Source organism: Solea senegalensis, linkage group LG20, assembly GCF_019176455.1.
Source record: "Solea senegalensis isolate Sse05_10M linkage group LG20, IFAPA_SoseM_1, whole genome shotgun sequence".
NCBI lineage: Eukaryota > Metazoa > Chordata > Actinopteri > Pleuronectiformes > Soleidae > Solea > Solea senegalensis.
Window position 1 is genome coordinate 15,667,069 of NC_058039.1, and position 23,084 is coordinate 15,690,152.

The 23,084-nt window shown below is 44.6% G+C and overlaps 1 protein-coding gene across 2 annotated transcripts in view; it reads left to right on the forward strand.

Annotated features, from left to right (window-relative positions):
• The first annotated feature begins 1,214 nt into the window (after positions 1-1,214).
• Positions 1,215-23,084, forward strand: part of LOC122786292 (thrombospondin type-1 domain-containing protein 7A-like) — a 115,432-nt gene continuing 93,562 nt past the window's right edge. For both annotated transcript variants that reach the window (XM_044052488.1, XM_044052487.1), the window contains exon 1: positions 1,215-1,672. In XM_044052488.1, coding sequence (XP_043908423.1) covers positions 1,519-1,672 — 154 coding nt within the window. In that variant the 5' untranslated portion in view covers positions 1,215-1,518. The remainder of the gene's footprint in view (positions 1,673-23,084) is intronic.

A 23,084-nucleotide genomic window follows, 5' to 3' on the forward strand; every position in this document is an offset into this window, starting at 1 on the left:
TAGAATGGCACAATGTTGCTGTTGCCTCTGTCTGTCCTTAAAAGGAATTACTTATGTGTATTTTTTTATGTGCTATCGATCAATAACCTCTCAGCATGATGTCACTTAACTCATCTGTGAGAAATCTTGATTCACACACTCCTTTAAACCCTTCTGTTACCATTTAGCATGTGTACTTCTCATGACCGTAACTCCTAGTCCGTTTGTGATATTTCGAAAATTCAAAAACTATGGACAGGAGATCTGTCCAGTGTGTGACCCCCGCCTGCTGAGATTGGCACAGCAACCCATGCAAAGGTTCTACCATAAAGTGGTAGAAGGCAAGATGGATAGATACCAGAAAAAGCAGAGAAATGGAGCTTTGCGCCCATATTCTTGTCATTACATTCTTCACCAGTGTGTCACAGGTTTGTGAGGTCAGCTACTCATTTTTTTTGACAATTCTACAGCCATAAAATCAAAAGTAAATCCAAATGGCCTGATTATCATGATGGTCCTAAGAGGGTTAAACTTTGGTTTGGCAATTTTGACCAATCACAGAGAGAGAGAGAGAGGGTGTTCCTCTTGGCTGTGGAAATAGGCTGTGATTTCAGCATTGGTAGCTACTGCTTACATAGCATCTAATAAAAAAAGGTACAAAAAGGTCTGAAAGAGAATTGGACAGTGAACTCATCAAAACATGTCAATACAGACTCAGCCTTCCAGGAGATGAGAGATTGCCTCGGGTCATCTCTCATGTATGTAACGTTGATCTCTGTCCATGCTCACCTGGTAGGAGGGGCTTATGACAATCAGCCTCCATCCCATTTTCCCTTGCATGATAGCCTATACTAAAGATTGAAATTGTTTCTTTTTCAGATGCATTTAAGAATGTCATCAGCGTAGATGCACCTCTGCTCAATGACACAATTTTCTGTGAACGATTTATGTGCACTCGTAAAGAGCAGTGGACCAAGGACAGAGCCTTGTGGAACCCCTCTTTTTAAATCCCAGTTTTATTTGACCTTTTCCTCTAAACCAGAGCATGATTTCAATTTTTATTTTGTGGTTTATTTTTACTTTGTTCTCAAGTCGAAGCACAGAGCATCTTCCTCTAGCATTGAGGGATGAGTGAGAAAGAGGGAGGGTAGAGAGGGTGGGCGTGTGTGCATGTGTCTGCTATGTGTGTGTGAGCGATAGAGAGAGAGAGAGAGAGAGAGAGAGGGAGAGGGAGAGAGGGAGGTGGTGCATCAAGACGGCATAGAGCAGCAGCAGGCTGTGCTTAGGGATCTATTGTTCCCTGTTTTATTGCTGCCAGACCTCATTCTCTCTCATTAGGAGCATAGAAAGAAAGAGAATCGGAGAGGAGCCGGAGAGTGAGAGAAGACCTCAGCCCCGTCTGCCCGGGATTACTTTCTTGGACACACTGGTGTGGACAAAGCAGAAACCACACTTAAGTCCAGTTCCGTACCTCGTGGCCAGGCTTGCCTTTTTCCTCTGGACTGCATTGGGAACTACAGTAGTTGCCGTGCGGTGGCCATGGGGCTGACCGTCAGAGCTGCGGGGACACTGGGAGTCTCGAGTAGTGCACCCCTCCCCTCTCTCTGGAGGTTAGCGCTGTTCTTTCTCTCCATCTGGGAGCTGGATGCAGAAACCGCAGTGGAAAATAGACCTGTGTACATCTGGCAAACAGGTACGGTCCACCTTTTCTCCTGAAACTCCTCTCTAGGGCTTGTGGGGAAAAGGGGTTCCTGCAGATGCTGGGGTTGATGGATGAACGTTCCATTTACTGCTATTGTGGCAGCCTTGATGAAACATTAGTATGTGAATGTCTGTGTGCATACCAGGATGCGGGGATGCTGGTGAACTTGCTCAAAGTGCTGTTCTTTTGATGTATTTGTAGCTCAAGTATTGTTCATGTTTTTCGGAGAGCATCAAACATTTGTGCAAATGAAGAGAAACTGGCGATTTAAAACAAAAGTTTATTTCTTGAGTCCTTTTTTTTCTCCTTTGGACATGCATGTGGCAGAGTTGATGCATTGGAGCCATCTTGTTACAGTGTAGTGGGGGTAACATATTTAGTGCAGTCCCTGAGGTGAACGTCTCTTTACTCCACAACTGAGCATTGGAGGAGCGGGCTGTGCTGGGCTGCGTTTCCCCTCATTCTAGGCTGAAGCATCTGGGACTCCGCCGCTGCCCCGTGCAGCTATTGGACTCATTTATCACAGTTTGACATGTGTGCAATTGATGGTGTTGTTCACCGTGGTCACGTGTGTGTGTGTGTGGGGCGGGGGCAAATACTCGCACGCTTTTAAATGAGATAGTGAAAACTAATCTGTGGGTGAAAGTTGATGGAATAAATATGAGTTATTTGTTATTATATTACAGCTTCACAGTGTCGGGCAGCCGTGCAGTACATTACATGGCTCCCCTGGTGTTGCTGTTTTGGGTGGTGCCTCCCACTGGTCGCAGGCTCATTCACTGCGATACAGCGGCACATGGCCAGAGCAACACAATACTGATGCATGGTCCAGCGAGCAAAGCGAAGGAGTACGAGAAGGAGGGACGCAGGAGTTGGGGCGGGTGGGTGTGGAGGAGGGGGTTTGGCTCTCCCTCAACCCATCAGGACAGGAGTGCCCTTTGGATGCGGCTTGGGGATCAATGTTCTTTTTCTCTGCTGTCTAATCTCTGTCTGCCTCTCTGGATCAATGTGCTGGTTTCACTGGGACCACAGCAGCTCTTTCTCACCAGTAGGGGCCGATCAATTGGTGTAGTCCGGGCGATGCAGCTCAGGCTGCACGGGATCAATGCCGGCTTTAGTGGGAATCTGAGATGTAATCCATACATGGTAATAACCTGCATTTGCGATTTGGAAAATCTGTTGTCCGTGAGCAATTACGATTCACTGTTGCTTCACCAGCTTCTTCATATTCCTGCTGTTTATTTTGAAATAGAGTTAGTCTGTTATTTTATTGCACTGTGTCCAGAGTTTTGCTGGTTTGCTCCTCTGTTTTCAGCACAGCTGGACAGTTTAAGTTTAAGATTTCAACTTTTCAAGCAAATGATCGAGGATTGATGTTTATATTTCCATCAGCTCACAACTGGTGTTTCCTTATCATATTGTCCTACACTGCGTTCAAAAATCAAACAAAGTTACCGACTACCAAATGGGATTATTGACACATTTGGTTACACTAGTCAAGTAACAGTTAGTGGAACTAGCTTTGGGTTGGGTTATTTCTATAGTATTCACCAAGTAATAGTTTGGAAACAATGGAAAATATGAGGAGATTTAGTTTCATATTGAAAATATAGTAATTATCATTTTTGATACCCAACATTTTAATGTGAATGTGTTGTACTGAAGGCAGTCTATTGTAATTCTCATTCCCAAGCTATTACATTGGTTGTAATCTGATTTTATGTCCTTATTCCTTAATATTGTAGCACAATATTATCCCCCTACTACTATTACTATATGTGATATAAAGTCTTACGACACTGTCTTAATCATTGGCATTTTATAAACTGCTGTTTGGACTGGTATCTGTTTCCAGCTTGTCTTTATTTAATATCAAGTATCAACTCAATCATAGGTCGTACTCTGTTTACACCTTTAGTGATGATTTAATTGTGGTCTCCGGCGTCGTTGTTCACACTCTGTTGTATCATGTGCCGTACCTCTCACTGTGTTAAGACAGAGGAGATTAAGGATAGAAAAAAAAAACCTGCAGCAGATTGACCAGACAAAGTTAACCTAGATTCGGCCTAGACATGTTTATGTGTGTCTCCTCTCAGCTTAAGTGCATTGGCACTCAGCTTCCCCGACTCCGGTTTATTTCCCTGACAGGACTGCGGCACTGGTGTTTAGATGAATGACAATTAAATGTCAGCGCTTGTTGGGTTTTCCCCCTTTGCTGTGTCATTTTTAATGAGATCCCGTCCTCCTCTCCTTACTCCAGTCCTGAAGCCACACCTACTCAACACAACAACGCGGGAGGCTCTTTCTCCTTTCGTCTCGGCTGCTTTTCTCCTGTGGTGACAGGAGCAAATAGCTTGATCTGTTGAGGAGATTCAGGAAAATGTCACCCCAATCTATTTGTTTTTTTTTTGTGACAAATTGGCTTAATCTGCTCCTCTGGTACAGCGAGGCGACGGCAATTATCCACAGGAGTAATGTGTGAGGTTGGGTTCTCAAGAGTGTTCCATGCAATATGTGCACAAGTACCAAGGGAAATGGTACAATTTCAATAAATGAACTGTGGTAATATTCGTATTTAATCTACTGAATCATCCCCCGTGGCCCACTACCAAGGCTGAGGTTTAACCAGGCCAGAAATGCTCAATGACTCAAACATATGAGTGGTCATGAAGCATTATTCCCCGATGCCACCTGCATATGTATGGACTTTTGTGGCGTTGTGTAATTTGGCACCGTGTGCAGAGTCATTTGGCAGAAGATCGACTTGTGTTGCCTCAGTGTTTAGAGCACAGAAGCCACAGACAGAAGGTTGGGGATTATTTTCTTGTTCCTCGAGTTGCCCTGTAGGATTTCCTCCCACAGTCATCTGGTACCGTCCAGAGGAAAGTGTTTGTTTAGCTCCTAAGGGATGCGATCACACAGAGGATTTGCCACAACTTTGGTCTCTTTTTTTTTGTTGAATAACAAACTGGTTAATTCTGAAGAAAAGTCCAGAGGCTGTTCCTTCTACAGTGATGGAAGTAGGTTTCTAAAGTCATGGTGGCCACCTCCAGGGCCGAATACAGGCCAAATAAAGCCTTTGGTTGAATCTATCTTTTAGTTTAGTAGATGACACCCCAGGTGATATTAGGGGTCAATAAAAACTAAATTAAGCAATGAGACAGATTGTGTTGCTTATTACAACCCATTACAACCATGTGATTGCACCTCTGAGAGGCGGTAGCGGCTGGACGGACGATTCGCCAGAGCAGAACTCTTTCATTCAGCAGACCCCTGTTAATTACCAACAGACCGCATTGTTTCTCGCATCCATGTCTGTTCTGCAGCCATCTGTGGTCTGCTGCTCTGCTTTAGAATGTTGCTATGCATTGTGCCATTGTTACGGGGATGACAGACATCTAGTATGGGTCCATTATGTCGAGAATAGGTGACTCATATGGACATTCAGGTTGGATGACAAGGACATAAGCAAACTGCGGCGCTGCAGAACGACCTCATTTATCTGCCATAAACATCCATTACATGATGAAGTAAATGTCATTTGCGACGACGCATGGAGCGCACAAATCTGCCTCATCCTTGGCTTTTCACATGTGACCTGTCAGAGTGAAAGAATTGGAGGAAGAAAACAAACGCTTAACGTCTTCACAACAGACAAATCGTCCACTGTGATGATCGCGAAATAACAAATTCATTGATCCGAGTGTCTCGTCTCACATTGAGATAAAGACAGCCTCAGCCAGCAGAGGAGGAAGAGTTGCAGCAGCGTCATTGCTGTCTGTTAGCCGTTCTTCCCTCTGCAAACTTCTGGATGTGGATGAGAACACTTGGGCGAGACCATCTCCTTGAAGCAGACTTGAAGCGGACTAGAGTATAGTCGTATTAGAGGTTCTGGACTAAGTTCAGAAATGAATTGCTGGCTTACTATACGCCCTAAAATCTGTATTTGGTGTTGCCCTCATTGGACCTTTCAAACAAACCTTTTTAACCACCTTGGTCTGATGCGGGACAATAACAGCCTGTGCAGACTCAAGCCAGAGCGATGACTGATGGTAATGAGCGGGGCAGTTCCCCTGTCCGGACCCAGTCAGCATCAGAAGGGGCCGATGAATGCCGGCTTGAGAGCTATACAAACGAACAACACCCCACACACGCGCCTTGAAAACAGCACAGTGTCTCTGCATTGTTTTGGCGCGGCGTACGTCTCTGTTTGGGGCCTTTCGCCGCAGATGCTCGTGTCCATGTGGCACACAAAAGAAAGAGGAGGCTTCACCTCGAGTCACATGGTCCTCTCTTTGTTCTTCCTCCAGTGTCCCCATAGAATAAACCAGACCCTCCAGCTCCCTTTTCTAACCGCCCCCCTCTCAGGCACACACACACACTGCCACTGTCACCCTCTTCCCTCCCTTCCTTCTCTTTCTCTTAAGGTGACCTTTAACCTCAGAAGTGAGAGGGGTCTCATGAGGGTATCAGCGGTGAAAAGGAGCCGGGACGGTGCGGTGAAATACAGCAGCTTCTCCAGATCAAGTGTCAAGTGCTTTATTCAGCCATTTACACCAGTGCATTAATCAGCTGTGGGTGAGGCAGAGGTCGACGGATAAAGGTGATACAGTTGCTCGCATCTCTGACACGGAGAGTGTTACAAGTAACAAGGACCGTGTGATGAACTTAATGGACCTCGTGTGGTCAGCTAAATAAAGACAGGCGCTGTTGTTATTTCCCCCGCAAAACTGGGAGGAAGAGTTCAGTCCGACGCTCGCATCCAATCTTCTTCCACCACCAGCCTCCATTGATTTCCTCGCTTTGCGCTCACAATAAAGGTTTATTCCCCAGAGCAGCGCTCACTTAAGGCCTTTTCACGACTCCTTCCAACACCGCAGCACAGTTGCTGGCCGATTATGGTGAAACACAGTCAAAGTAGCTTGATTCGAGGCAAAGATGCATTATTTCAAAACTTGCCAGGTTGTCCTTTTCTTACAAGCCCTCCTCCGCACACACACAGCAACAGTCATTTTCTGAGACTGAGTGAGCTCCTGCTACACCTTCATGACAAGTGGAAGTGGTGATTAATGGGTGTGTGGATGGAAGTCTGTCAGAGTGTCAGGGAAGTCTCAGTGATGATGGGTTTTGGGGGATGTATTATTGGGATATTTTTTGACTCACAGTGAGTCGATCTGTCTTTGTGATGTATCAGTGGAGAGATCAGTGTTTCTCAATCCCGATCCTGAGGAGCCACTGCCCCTGCATGTTTTTGATGTGTCCCTGCTCCAACACACCTGATTCAAATGGCCCTGAGTCATTTAAAGCAGGTGTGTTTGGAGCAGGGAAACACCTCAGATCATGCAGGACACTGTCTCCTCAGGACCAGTTTAGGGGGTCAGCGCTGTCTTTCTGCTTTTCTAGCTAATACTCCTAACTTTGACGACAAACAAGCCTTAAGTGTCGTGGGAGACCAGGCGTGTAGCGGCATGTGCAGCTCGGAGCGATGGCAACTTTTTTCCTTCCTTTTCCTCGTGCACAGCTGATGCCAGACGACCACAGAACATACGGACGCTCGCGAGTATTTAAAAGACATTTGTCGCGTGGCTAAGACGCTGCAAGTGTTGCGCGGGCCTGTGCTCGAGGAGCGCTGTCAAGGCACCGTGTGTAGGCGGCTGGAATTATTCCTGTTTTCATCAACCATATTGCAGCCATAATTCTGTGTGGGTTTGAAGCGGCTAAATCCAGCTGTTTAATTCTGCCTGGTGGGCTGCCTCAGGTGCTGTGGATGTGAGCGGAAACACAGGTGCATGTGCCGCACTTAGCATCTTTAATCAGTCCTGTAATCCTCCTTCACACAATCTTATTCTTTCTTACTTGACACGGAAAAAAAAGAAAAGGAATTTGAAGTAAGATAACAGAGTGCAATTTGTTCAGTTTTTTTTTTTCTTTTGCACTCCAGTAATAGTAGAGCCCATTCATTTACACACACATGCACACAGGGATGGGCATTGTGTGTGTGTGTGTGTGTGTGTGTGGCATCCCTCATTACTTGCAGAGAGAAGCGCTGACAATGGGGGAGGAGTGTTGCTGTCACATTGCACACCAACATGCAGTGCGCCCATGGAGGCTGAGTAATTACACAGGAGTAGAGTGTTGTTCGATCCGGGGGCTTCTCCACTGCATGGCCGCCACCTCTTCTTGTCGCTGACAAGAGGCCGGTGCAGACGAAAATACACTCTCGGGTTTGATAACGGGTTTTTTTTTTTGCAAATACACAGCGCTGACAGCAGCCAATTCTTCACCTCAGGCAGGACTGGTTCTTAAAATGGCTGGCAGCACCGAGGAGCCACTGTGGTCCCTCACAGGTGGACCAGGTGTTCACATCCAGACTCTCTGCTCAATGAATTCCGACACAGCGGCTCGTTAATGCATCGATAATAAGTTTGAAAATAAGTGCTGCATGTAATATTTTAACAAGTGTTAAAGAAAAACTCCCCCAACGCCTTCATTTATTCACATTTCCCATAAAGTTTTCATATCGTACGGTTCCCTAAGATTTGTCTTTGCTTTTTATGGCCTTGAGGACGGTTTTACTCCATGACTTGAAAATATAGAAAATAAAGATCTATAAATGTCTGTGTCCATGTCTCGAGGTGTCCTGTGGACTCTTTGACAGGCGTCTCTTTTGCTGTTGTGGCCACTGGGAATAAAATTGTCTTCAAGGCAGAGGGGGCGGAGCTACATCCAGTTCTTATAATGCATCCATGGAACAGAAGCAGAAAGGAAACTCATCATAGGTTTTTCATTTCTAGCGTGGCTTATTGTGCCGACTAAAAGAAGATAATTCATTAAAATTATATATATATTATATTTTGTTGTGTTGGTAACTTTGACATGTTATAAACCAGTACGTCCACTAGAGGGCAGCACAAAGTCGAGGTTCTCTGTCCGAAACAACAATGGTGACGGTGCGGGAGATTGTGATGATCTACGTCTTAAGAAAAGGTTGTTGTTGTTGTTGTTGTTGATGAGCTTCTTGCTAAAGTTGGAAAATCCTTCACCCTTGGCTACACTGCCCCCTACAGTTCCCTGTGGTATTGCACTGTTCAGTCGTCAGGAGACGTGCACCGATACAGCTGACATAAAAGAGGATGACAGTTTCTACACAGCATACTGTAACTGTCTGCCTCTATGAGGGTGCTAATGGAAACGTCAGGGGCTTCGACGAGATCTTTCCAAATATGTACGTGCAAAAAAAGAAGAAGAAAGTAAATAACAACCTGTCATTGGAGCGACATCAGGCCAACCAGCTCCGCTGCCCTTTGGTCACTGCTGACAGCAGAACAAAGCAGTTCTCGGTGGATGGAGGCACTTACAGATTTTAATTGTGCAATCGGGGACTCACTAGGAAACCACATGTGTTCTCATCAATTGCAGCTCTGTAGTTGAATCAGAATTGAGTTGTGCATACCATACATGGGATATTAAAACATCTATCAGCGCGTACACATTTTTATATATGCCCGCCTCGCTATAGGATCTGGGGATTGATCCCCTGACCTCCTGGTTTGAAGACGACCCTCTCTATCACCACTGCCATCCCTAATCTTCGGGGTCCATGTATCACCCATGAAACGCCCAAATTATAGTACATTCAGCACAAAATTCCACTTACTCACTGACACACCTAGAGACAGTGAGAAGCATGTGGATAAGGTGTCGGACAGCCAAAAGGAAGGTCCTTCCAATGCCAAGCAACTGTGTGTGTGGGTGTAGCCTGTGGTTCAGAACAATACGAGTCCTGCTAACCACATTACGGTGATTAGGACTATCTCCCCGCGCTCGGGTAAAACCGGCTTGTTTCTCTTTGGCTCACTCATGCTCCCCTTGTGGCTCGATTAGCTGTGGGAAACGTGCCGGAGGATTGGCCTGAGCTGCATTAAGGGATCAACCTGCCACTTCCTCTCGATGCCAGCTTCTATTAGCGATCACCTCCAGCAAAAGATATGATCTAAGACCTCAGCCGCCACTTCTCATCGTCAGAGCACAGAACGTGAGGAATCACATGGATGTATGTATTCATGTATTCACCGATCACTCACTGAGTCGTTTCTATAAACAAAGTCCGGTGACACTAAATATTTTCTCAGAAACTGAAAGTGGGCTTAGACCTGAGCTATACTTAGCGCCGAGGTCAGTACTTAACCATGTAGATTCAACTACTATATCCATGTGCAACTCACTCTGATAATATATGAACATTATGACCACTTCAGTGACTATTTAACTGTCTAAGTTCATCAAATACAACCTTTACATTCTTTCCTTTGTGAAGGCCAATGTCACTCATGGATGTGAAAGTTAGGGCTGAGCGAAGGACTCGTCAGTTTGTTTCATCATTAGATGTCATTATTTCTTACACCGTGGACATCTAAAGGTAAAGTGTGTAAAAACATGTATTCGTGAAGGTGCAGCTGAACATCCCTCACCTCACCTTTCTCTCCCAAGTGTGTATGAGAACCTATGTAGCCTTTTGTTTACTATTAAAAACTCAAAAGATGTTGAGTTTGTCCATTGTGGGCTACTGTAAAAACATGCGACTCATACAATCAGGTGATTATATACTTATAAATAACTAGTTATGGTTATGGGCCTTAGTGTAAACTTTGCACTAAAGTCTCCAGCGTGAACGTGTAAACGGGTGGAATGATAATGAGCGATTATCGATTTGTCCGACGTTCACCGACTTTCACATTCACCTTCCTCCAGTCCTCACAGTCTCCTCATCTTTTCTCACACACAATCAAGAACACGCCGTCTTCGGCTTTGCGGTTTTACAATGTTTGAAGAAAAGCCCCAGGGAGCCACTGGAGAGGAGCTTAAGCGTTGCATGCCGCAGGTCGCCCGACCCCTGGTCTAACGCCATAATTACATTTGGGTTAATACGGGGAAAGCCTCGGGTAATGGGACTTGGTGACATGATATAATGACACTAATGATGCAATAGTGGGTCATCAGACTTAGACATGTTGGCGTTACCTTGAGTATCATCCGCATAATAAGCCTCGGTGACTCAGGCGCACACACAGAGCGATGTTAGGTGCTTGGTGCTGTTTATGTGTTTTTAATCACTCAAGTGCTGACAAACGGAGACGTTCACCTGCGTCAACAGAGAGGGGGAGTGTGAGAGACGTACAGCAAACATGATACTGACACAGGGAAATTATAATAACAGGACAGCTGGATGCCCATGGCCAAGTGGAAAAGGAACTTCTGGGGGAGGCTGGGGAACCCTTGAGCAAGGAGCCCAAGCTCCATCACTCCCTGGCCACTGATACAGATATTGAAATCACAGCTTTTGGTATTAACCGATATCAGCGGGCACAACGCGGAACCTAAATAAGGCATTTTTTTCCAGCGCTCCTCGACTCGGCACGGTGCGACTCGACATGTTTGCTTTTCCATTAGTGATCGTGCCTGGTACTTTTTTAACACCTGCTCTGATGAGGTTCCAATCGACAGACTGCCGGACACCGATTGCTGCCTGAGTGTCGTCACAAGAGTCATGAGCGCAACATCCGACATAATGTAGCCAAAGTGTAGATCAGTTAAAAAGACGAACTGTAGGAATGGAAAACCATACCAAACCACGTAGAGCCGAGGCGTGCTGGAACTGGGAAGTGGAAAAGCACCAATACTAACCAGTACAGCCAGTCTGAGGTTAAGTGTGAATCCTTGTCCACCTTAGGTGAGAGAAATGTAGTAAACTGCTGACAAACCACATGGACACGCCTGAAAACATCGTTTCTTTTGTCATGCATGAAAAAGAGAGCTAAACTTTTACTTGTACGATACGACTCCTGTGCCACGTGCGTCATGAATACTGTATTACAGCCTCTAAGGGGGGTTGAGACTCCTAGTCTTGTTTTGGATTTAATTAAATTAAACCTCATCCAGCTGAGAGTTAGAAAACAGAGATGGACGGAGAGGTATGACATATTAAGTACTTATTCTCTGTGCCGGCTACACGCAGTGGAAACTCCCATAAATAGCAGCACTTTAACTGCGGTCATCGCTGTATTATTCATCAGGTCTTGGGGGCAGTGGCTCCCTGGTAGACACAAACACGGCCACACCAGTCATCCTTGGCCTAATGAGGCCCCGAGGAGGCCACGGAGGGCACAACACGACCAGAGCCCGGCGAGTGAGCCGTCTGTTTCATGGTCAAAAAAAAAAGAGCCACACACTCACTCAGACACACTTCAATAAATTATGCACCAGTAGTGGAAACTAAAATAAAATAGACAGCAGCAGTTTGCTGCCCCCTGTGATTGTGAGGTTAAATTGAAAGTTCCAAGTCGTCATAGAGAAGAAAATCACGTGGCACTGTGCCGCCAGACTCCAGCGCTCCACGTTTCGCTTAATCTCACAGTCGCTGATAAGCAAACATACCCGTTAATTGAGACAAGGCAAGTATGGGTATTAAATTAAAGTGGAGGCATATTCATAATCAGTGTCGTTAATTAAAGGCGAGATTTAAAGGAGAAAATGTTAATTGTCGAGGTCATTAAATACTAACATTATGACATAAAAGCTCTTAGAGCCACATCCATAACACCATAATACGACTACTACTAATAATATGATAATAATAATACTATATACCATGTATCATACCAGTTAGCTTTTAGCTACTCTGCAATGAAAGCTCTTTTGTTGCATTTAAAGGAACAAATGTGTTGTCATTTATTCACATGCAATGCAAATTTAGCATCAAACCAGACGCCTATGCTTGAATTTAATTGTATTAAGAGTGTCAGAAGTTGACATCTTCACAAAAATACCACTTTTCCATCATTACTTTTCATTCAAACCAATAAAAAGCGACATCAAATTCGGTCTCAATGACATAAAAACAGTAAATGTGAGGGGAAGGAAAACCCCCACACTCATTCACAACATAACGGAACAGGAGACATGTGCATGACTCTGCACACAAACCCACCAATGACCACACAATCCTCCAAGGACCATCTGTCGGCAGCAGCGAGCGAACAAAAGAAAATTAAAGAGGGAGGAAGAGAGCGCGCCGGCAGACGCAGACAGGCTCCTTCAACAAGCAGCCAGGACTTCATTAAATAACTAATTAAATTACTGTGTTCATCTCCTTCCTCTTTTAATGCTTATCTTACCCGGAGACTCTCTTGTTCTTATCCTGACTGCATTTTGATGTCAATATCATCACATCTATCACCCAGGACTTGACATATTAGCCTGTAAGTAGATGATATAGATGCTTGGAAAGGTTTATGTTACTCCTCGACATTAATACATGTTAAGCAAAACACGATAGTGAAAGTCAAAATGAGTCTTGTCATTTAAATGCACATTTTTACAATTTATCTTATATTTCTACAGGTTTAATGGATTTAATGGACTCTAAGGATAAATTATACCAGTTATTAATACTGTAGGAGCTGCTGTCGATGCAGCGGCCATGACATTTCCACACCAGAGGAACTCTTGGTCTATCTTTGTGTGGTTTTAGGTGCTTTTTGCTTAAACTAGGAAATTAGGGTTGGTAACTATTCCCTGGTGATGAACATGCCTCGGTTTAAGGGCACAGTGTATTTAATTTATTAATCAGTCGATTACTTTCACAATGAACCGATTGGTCCATAAAATGTCAGAAAAAAACCTTGATCTGGAAATGATGACGTTCTCAAATGTCTTCTTTTTGTCCACAAACGCGGTGGAATTACTCACAAGACTGAGATTCACAAGAGATTCACTGTGATTTGTTGGTGACCTGGACTTGAACTGTGGTCTTAAACCTCTCTTTTTTTTCTGTGCAAAGTGTACGAGTGCAATATTTATATGGTTTGCAGAAAAAATCTTCTGCGTGACCGGACCACATTTCACAGTTTAATGACCACAGTGCAGTTGAGTGAGTGAGTGAGTGAGTGAGTGAGTGTGGCTGGACTTAGTGGGTCATGTCTCATAATGTGACGTGAAACTAGCTCTGAGAGGAGCGTCGGCGCTCTGTGGGTCACAAATCTCGGACTGGTGATGTGAGCGCAGAGAAAACGGCGGCGCGGCGATGACTAGTCTACATATAAACTCTCCCGAGTGCAGACTGCGGACAGAAGGCACGTTGGTAATATATGCAGGGTGAAAAACGGAAGCCAAAGCCTTCTCGGCTTCCTTTGCAAAAGTGCGTGATCGGAAACATGATGTACAAGAAGAGAATTGAGCTGTTAGTGTCACAGGGAACCATACTGTTAGAAATCGACTCTTTTGAAAATGGATTATTGGGTTTTAGAGGGTTTAGTATTATTATTATTATTATTCAGCTTCTTAAATGTGAATATTTTCTGGTTTCATTGCTCCATTTGACAAAGAAATGATTCAATCTGAAAAATATTGGTCTGTGCACAAAATATTTTCAAATTATCATTGTGAGGCACAGAGTTGTGATGCTAGATTAGATTATTCTGACTCCCTGTACGTTTGGCTTGGACCAGTCTGTTTTGGTATTGATTTAAAACTTCTATTAAGTATTTTTAAAGCCCTCAATGGTATGGCCCATCTGTGTCTCTCTGAGCTCCTGCATCGCCACAACCCAATCACAGCCTTAAGGTCTTGAGGTTCCTAAAACCCGACTTAAGCCTAGGGGTGACGGAGTCTCCCTTTCTATTAGAACCTCGAGACCTTTAAATCTTCCTTTAAAACCCTCTTTTTCTCTCTGGCGTTTCATAAATGTTGTTTTTATTCACATCTATTTATGTATATACGTATTTTTGTACGTAACCTGTGCCCCCGACTGTACAGCACTTTGGTCGACTGCTGTCGTTTTAAACGTGCTCTAGAAACAGTTGAGTTGAATGTCACACTTTGCCAAAGCAGCCAATCAAAACAAGCCAGAAGTGGCTTTTTTGTGACTTTATTTCATTTGTGAAGCAGCCACTCCTCTTGCTGTGCTAATATGGTTTGAAATGAGGTCAGCAGTAGAAATCCACGTCGTATATCGAGGTCCTCGACTACAGGTCCACACAGAGTGAGTCCCACGCCGTGCGAACCTGATGATCCAACAGGTGGAGTCGAGCGGCAGTGCGACTGGGGTTAATGGTGCATTGTGGGGAAGAAAGAGGAGGATGATTTGAAGGTGGAGTACAGCTCAGTGACCGGCGTGAGTGATGAATGGACCGCTGCCTGTAACTCACACATACTCCAGTCACTCCAGGCAGTGTAGACAGACGCGCGATGAAAAATGACACAAATGAAACCAACCGCTTCTTCCACGAGGTTTGTCATCCATTCCACTCGTCTCTTTATTCTCCTGTTCGACTTAAAGAACGGCCACACAGGGAAAGTAGTGCAGTAGTGGCAACGGTGGCAGCTCATTGAAGAAACACTGTCGTTTCTCTGCAGCGGCCTCGGCGAGTAATTTGTAGGTCATGAATGAATTTGGGTCGCAGGGAGAGAGTGTGTGCGTACACACACACACACGCCACCGATATCAACAACTGTGCTAAAAACACTCCACCCAAAATAACTTTGTGAGGATACTCTGCTGTTCATCCCTCCAGCAGAGCCTTCAGCAGCCTGAGGGGCTCTTCACACGCAGCATCTTTTGTGCACACAAATGCAATTTTTTCAGTGCAGAAGAATGCCTTGCACAAACAAGAGATTTATCTGGGTTTTTCTGTCACGCCGAGATTACTTTTTTTTTGGAATGCAGCGAGTGCTTTCAGCGCATATTTTCCTGCTCAAACTGCTTCTTTGTTGACTCTGAAATAAACCTCCATCATCTGGGTAAAGCTCCTGAATCAGTCGGTGAAGGAGAGGACGCAGCAGGTACTTGAAGTTTGTATATTTTCTATGTATCAAAGCTGAGGTGCTGATGATCCCTTTTTCTTTGTTTCGGTTTTCCCTTGTTGATTACTTTAGTGAAGCTGCAGTAACTTCAGTCGTCTCTGCAGCTCCCAGGTTGTGGTTGCTTGATAATAACAGAGACAACACCTTATTATGCATGTTTTTCAAGCGTTTCTAGATGCCGTATGTTCAGAACAGCCACTAAAACAGTCAATGAAATCTGTGTTAACCCTTTACTGGGCAAAGAATTACATTTGATAACATCCAGAGACATCCAAATCTGCAACATTGGAGGCCTGCCCCTTAAAAACTTCAAGTGAAGCTCCAGAATGCAAAAAGTCTGGTCATATGGCTCGGACTTCTCCTGCTTCGACAGGAATATCTTTAAAACTAATGATAGGAAGTTGATGAAATCAGTCAGTCAGGTGGTGGAGGAGCAGGACAGCGGAAGACCCGAGGACCAGGATTGGGATACAATGTTCCAAAAGGTTCTAAAATAACATTCCTCTCACTTTATTTGTGTGTTTTACTTGTGTATTCTTACACGTGTATGGGCAAGGAAACATATATCATGGTACTGTCGTGGACCTTTATTTACTACATAGAAATAAAACGAAAAAAGGTCTTGTTTGGGACCCTGTAAAGGGTTAATTATGTGTATATATCTATGATAGAATAGTTGTGTTAGATGTCAAACGGCCCAATTAGCAGCTAGAAGATGAGATTTAAGATGCCTTTAATGTCATTGTATACGTACACAAACGTAAAATAGTTAAATAGGATGAAAACAAAAAAGAAGTCTCAGCAGCTCGTTGAAAAATATTGCACACAGTTGCGAGTTATTGCATGAGTTAAATTACTGCATCCAAGTTAAAACTAATATTGCACAGCAACAATCTCATGCAAGATGTAATGTTCTCTCAACAGTGAAGAAGTAAAAGCACGTACAGTTTGTCTGGAGGACAAATTCACTAATGTTCCTCTGCTACTGAACTCTTCAGAAAGAGTGCACACAAACTGACAGCCTGTTTGCAAACAGAATGAAAAACAAGAGCTTTTTTTTCTCCTTTAGGAAAGCTCTTATTTTACCCTGTTTACCCTGTTTCCTTCTGCCTGCTGTTTCTCATCAGTGTGGGAGCAGAGCTCACGCCGACTCTGTGTGGCCATCCTGATTTTCTTGTTGCAGTACATTTTTAGAGATGCAACACTATAATGCCGCGTCTCAGTGAAGAAGGGCTGTAATGATGTGATTAGCGCTCGCATTACGGATGTTTTACTGGAAGGCCATTATATGTTTTCTTTGGTGTGACGATGAAAGGCTAAATACTCTCCGTCTGGTCTACCAGTCACTGTTTTACATTTGCACAGTCTGTACAGAAAAAAAAGGAAATGTTTGATTGTAATGTTTTGTGGAAAATGGTTCCATCAACATTTTCTGAAGTGATGTCGTTTTTTGGGGACAACATTTTTATCAGGCGTGTAGCAACACTTTCACAAGACATCTGTGATGCGGCGACCACAGCGTCATTTATTTACAAAGTTTCTGCTTTTTTATATTGATCTGCTTTTTTTATTCTTTTTATACTTATACATGTCAAGAGCAGCTGGACAATGTCCTACCTACCTACCTACCTATTGTACCTAGCTGCCTACCTAACTGCCTGCTTGTTTGCCTACCTACCTTCCTACCTGCCCACCTAGATATCTACTTACGTACTAGCTGCCTACCTACCTACCTAGCTACCCTACTACCTACCTACCCTACCCACCTGCCTGCTACTTACTTGCCCACCCAGCCTACACTAGCTGCCCACCTACCTACCTAGCTACCCTACTACCTACCTTAACTACCTACCTGCCCACCCAGATATCTACTAGCTGCCTACCTACCTACCTAGCTACCCACCCCCCACCCAGATATCTACCCACTTGCCTGCACCTACTACCTACCCTACCTACCTGCCCACCCAGATATCTACTCACTAGCTGCCTACCTGCCTACCTGCCCACCCTGCCTTGTCTGCCTACCTATCTACCCTACTACCTACCTGCCCACCGAGATAGCTACTTATAGCTGCCTACCTGCCGGTCTGCCTACCTACCTACCTGCCCACCTAGATATCTACTTGTGTACTAGCTGCCTACCCTACCTACCTGCTTCTGCCTCCTATCTGCCCTACTACCTGCTTGCTCTATCTGCTACCTAGCTGCCTGCCCTACCTGCCTGCTTGTCTGTCTACCTATCTACCCTACTACCTACCTTCCTACTTGCCCACCGAGATATCTACTTCACTAGCTGCCTACCAAACTGCCTGCTTGTCTGCCCACCTATCTACCCTACTACCTACCTTCCTACCTGCCCACCTAGATATCTACTTACGTACTAGCTGCCTACCTACCTGCTTGTCTGCCTACCTATCTACCCTACTACCTACCTATCTAGATATCTACTTAAGTACTAGCTGCATGCCTACCTACCTACCTACTTACATACCTACCTACCTACCCTACTACCTACCTGCCCACATGTCTACTTACTTCTGGCACTACCTGCAAATGTGACCTTCCTCAAATCTTTCAATTGTCTCACAGACACCTTTAAGATTTTCATTTTATTCCGCAAACTTAGCACAAGCTCATCATTACTACATGTCAACATCACCTGTTTTCCCCCGCAGGGCACCATGTTTTTGTCCAGAGCTTCTACGTTATTTACGTAATCGGGTCACTCTTAATGATAATAATGAACGGCGAGTGTGCGGCTGAACGTACCTAATCACAGGATGTTGATGATGGCGTTGAACACTGACACACACAAGTAAAAATAATGTTCCATGTGAAATATGATGTGATGTTTTAGAGGCGCGGAGCATCATCCATTAATCTGTTTGTGTGGTTGGAAAACTGTGGGGGGGTTGAAGTTGTCCTTCAACTGGGTCAACACTTGTCTCTCCAAGGACTTCATGATAACAGATGTATGACCACTGAGACCTGCTGTCAGGGAGTCCTAGAAGACGAGTTCTTTGGGGTAATCTGGGTGATTGGTGGGGAGCAAGTTTTGAAGCAGAGTGGGATTTCCCTAGACTCCAGGGATCTGTTGAAGAGTGGAGTTAAGATGGCAGCCCATCTGGTCTGCGTGGACTCTCAGTCAGGAGTTTGACACACCACCTGGGTCCTGTACCTTTCCAGATCTTCTTCTTACTACAGATTCTGAGTGCAAGCTGTGTGTGTGTGTGTTACTGGGGAGGGGTGAGACGACTGCAGGAGGTGCGGTTGGTTATGTGCTGTGATGCTGGTGAGAGGTGTGAATATGAATGTTAATGTAGGCCAATTGATGGTTTCCCACCGCGCTGGGGGGGGATGGGCTCCTGTAGCCTCACCACAGTGGTGCCCGATCATTAGCTGATGAACCTGTTTTTCTCTACTTCAACCTTCAAATCTGACTAATTTCATGACTTAATCCTAAAGCATAAATATTGTCTTTTTTTCAGTTTAGTTTCTCAAGAGCCCATTTAGAGCACCACACTAAGCATGTTTTAAAAATTAAACAGCCGATTATGACTCTGATTGAATTTTGAGTGGTTTATTTAACTTGGTCACACCTTTGGTGTCCCCGGTCGACAACAGAAAATGAGATATTAAATAAAAGACTGTTATTTGTTTATCCAAAAAAGACAAAAAACACTTGTGAACCACCATTAACCACACCCTCTAGATCAGGGGGGGTCAAACTTAACAAATGCCCTCGTGGCCAATGAGCGTCTTGTCTAGTCAAGAGGGGGCGGACTACAGAAAAACAATGATTTGATTATGACATCACAATAAAGATTCATTCATGATGATATTTCACAGAATTTTGAAAGTAAAAGTGCCCGTTTTGATATGGAACGGTGTAAACTTATGAATAAAAACGTAAATAAATCTATTGTCAAAAAAACTGAAATAAAACTGTAATTAAAATAATAATATATGTATGTGATTATCACGACCAAATGTCTTATTAATATTAAAAAATGTCTGATTCTGTCTATTCTATCACCCCGCTGGCAGCAGCCTCATCCCCATGCACTCTGTAATCGATCGGGACGCCGCAATGTAGCCCACGGACCGCCAGTTTGACACCTCTGCTCCGGACGAAACAATGTGTCACGGCTTCCTCTTGACCATCAAGTCAGAATCAAAACAACGCCATTTTGGCAGGAAACAGAACTGTTGGAACCCATAAAATGGAGCGATGGGAACTCACAATGGAGTGATCGCTCCATAGAATCCACTGGTAAACAAGACGTATGTATGTATACTGTATGTCTAGATAAACAAGATTTTTCATTTGTCATGTATACATGAAAACAAACAAAACAATTGTTCATATAAGAGCTGCGGTCACTTTAGACTGTGAATAGTAGAATGCACATGGGTTTGAGGAACACAAATGTTTCCGTTAATAACGTACAGCGGCGCTCCGACTGTGTTTTGATCCCTGATGAGATGAAAAATATGTCGTCTGCATTTTTCTTGTTGTGGCAGTGGTTATCTCCATTTAAGTCCCCTGAAATATTGAGGATGAGGGTCTGGATGTGTGAGTTCCACACTGGTAATCTGGTCAGACAGATGTTCTCACACCTCACTAACACGTGGGGGTTGAAGCCGAGCAGAATAAAGGAGGAAAAAATCCCCGCGTGGAATAAAAAGGTTTCCAATTGATGATGAGAGACTGCATGTTTTTCTTACCACTGACATCTGCACTTCATCTATCTAAAGGCAGATCCCACCTCTCATATGCCTTGATTGCTCTGTCACTGCTCTGAGGAGATGAAGAACCACTCGAGCCGTAATGAGCGGAGTCACCGAGCCTTGAAAAGTCCGTCTTGTTTGTCTCGTTCACGAGCGGCAGTTCAGCATCCTTTTTTTTGTTGGCTACAGAGCAGACGTTTGCCAAGTTAATGGAGGAGGAGAGTCGTGGCGGAATGGCCCGTGGAGAGCTCTCTGCTCCTTCGACCAGCTCCGTGAAACATGCTGCTTCTGTGAAAAAGAGGTGAAAGGATTGTGTGGAGAGGACTGTGCAATTCAGCAAACCCTTTTTTTTCGAGGGAAATCGTGTCGTGGAAGTCGATGAACGAGAGCGGCGAAAGAATAGATTGAACGGTTGATTGTTTTCAGCTGGACGAAAGGGCTTTTGCTGACCCTGTTTGGACTTGGTATTTAAAGTTCACCTCCATAGACTTCAATTGTGGTTGTTTTCAAGTACAAACTCACATTTTGAAGCCTCAAGATTTGCAGTTTCACTTGTAACCAGGCTCCCATTGGACGATTACCAGGTGTCAATCACACTGGTGTCCACTAATGAATAATGACTCATTTTCCCAAAGACGTCTATTTGAATTGAGTTCTCTTTTATTTATAAATACTGCAACCAGCAATATTACCCCCAGGTGTTGTTACTCACTGGTTGGTCTCACCACACTATTTATAGAGTAGTCTACACTCACCGCTTTGCCGCTGGAGGACGGTGGCTGAGGTTTCTGAGCTAACAAAACACACTTAAAGAGTTCGGCGTTCATTCTTACGACATAAAAATCGTCATCCGAGTGTCTGAGAGGCCTCAAATCTGCAATATTTTTACTAGGGGTGGGAATCACAGTATACCTCACGATACAATACCATATAGTTTTTTGGGGACAACATTTTTATCAGGCGCGTAACAAAGCAACACTTTCACAAGACATCTGTGAAGCGGCGACCACAGCGTCATTTATTTATATAGTTTCTGCTTTTTTATATTGATCTGTTTTTTTTATTCTTTTTATACTTATACATGTCAAGAGCAGCTGGACAATGTCCTACCTACCTACCTACCTATTGACCTTTGTACCTAGCTGCCTACCAAACTGCCTGCTTGTCTGCCTACCTATCTACCCTACTACCTACCTTCCTACCTGCCCACCTAGATAGATACTTATGTACTAGCTCCCTACCTACTTACTTACATACCTACCTACCTACCTAGCTACCATACTACCTACCTACTTACCTACCTACCTGCCCACCTAGATATCAACTTACATACTAGCTGCCTAACTACCTACCTACCTACCTGCTGGTCTGCCTACCTATCTACCCTACTACCTACCTTACTAATTGCCCACCCAGATATCTACTTAACAGCTGCCCACCCACCTGCTTGTCTGCCTACCCATCTACCCTACTACCTACCTTACTAATTGCCCACCTAGATAGCTACTTCTGCCGCCTCCCACCTACCCGCTCTGTCTGCCCACCTTCCTACCCTGCCCACCCAGATAGCTACTTATGCACTAGCTGCCCACCCGTCCTACCTGCTTGTCTGCCTACCTATCTACCCTACTACCTACCTTACTAATTGCCCACCTAGATATCTACTTAAGTACTAGCTGCCTACCCTACCTACCTGCTTGTCTGCCTACCTATCTACCCTACTACCTACCTTCCTACCTGCCCACCTAGATAGCTACTTACGTACTAGCAACAATTCTCTAATAATCAATCCACTGCAAGACGATCATATCGTGTGGATACATGGATGGAGCATGTCTTTCTCCGCCATTATCCCGCCATCAACTCCAGGTAGCTTCCGCCCCAAGTTCCCCCTCATTCATTTGAGCTGCGCCACCGTGAGGAGACATGCAGTCGCGACGCCCTGCGAGTGAAACTGGCAGAAACTGTTTATTAAAATATCAACATTTGTGCCAGGAAGGGCAACAACATGTATCACCAAATGGATATTACTGCACCATGTTTATGCTGCAGCCTAAAATGTTCACTTTGGCCTGCGTTCAGTCCACATCAGCAGCTCCACAGCCCTGAGCACAGCGATGTCATTCTACATCAGTTTAAAGGAGAGACAGGGCTACAGAATACTCTCCGCCAGCGTCGGGGTTGACAGCTCTGGTAAAGTTGCACTTTACTTTTATATATATATATATATATATATATATATATATATATATATTCGTTATTATTGTTTCCTTCCTTTTACTCGTCTTCAAACTTTCACCTCAGCCTCCCGACGCTGACGTGGTTGTTGTCTCCACCTGTCCGCTTGTGTTCGTCGTGCTGCTCTCTCTGCCGAGCATCGCTGTCTATTTGACTTCACTGGGCTGCTCTGAGATGTGTGTGTGTCTGTGTGTGTGTGTGTGTGTGTGTAATGACATTCCCCGGCGTGTCTGATTCGCACCACTGGCCAGCAAAATAAAATGCACGCGGCGCTGACACACTTCTCACAAATGTACGAGTGTACACGTTCATCCTCAGACTGCCAGTTTCTGCCTTCTCTCTCTCTCTGTCTCTCTCTCTCTGTCTCTCTCTCTCTGTGTCTCTCTCTCTGTGTCTCTGTGTAACGCACACTTCCGCATCATTAAGGCTCCGTTTGCAGGCACGGCCTGATTCACTCGAGCCATTCAGAACCTCGGCGCTCCAGAAAATGATTCTTTCCACTTCATCACTTACACTGCCAGTGTGTTAAACAAAATGTCACAGACCGACAAAATGCCCCGCCTCCCTTAATGGC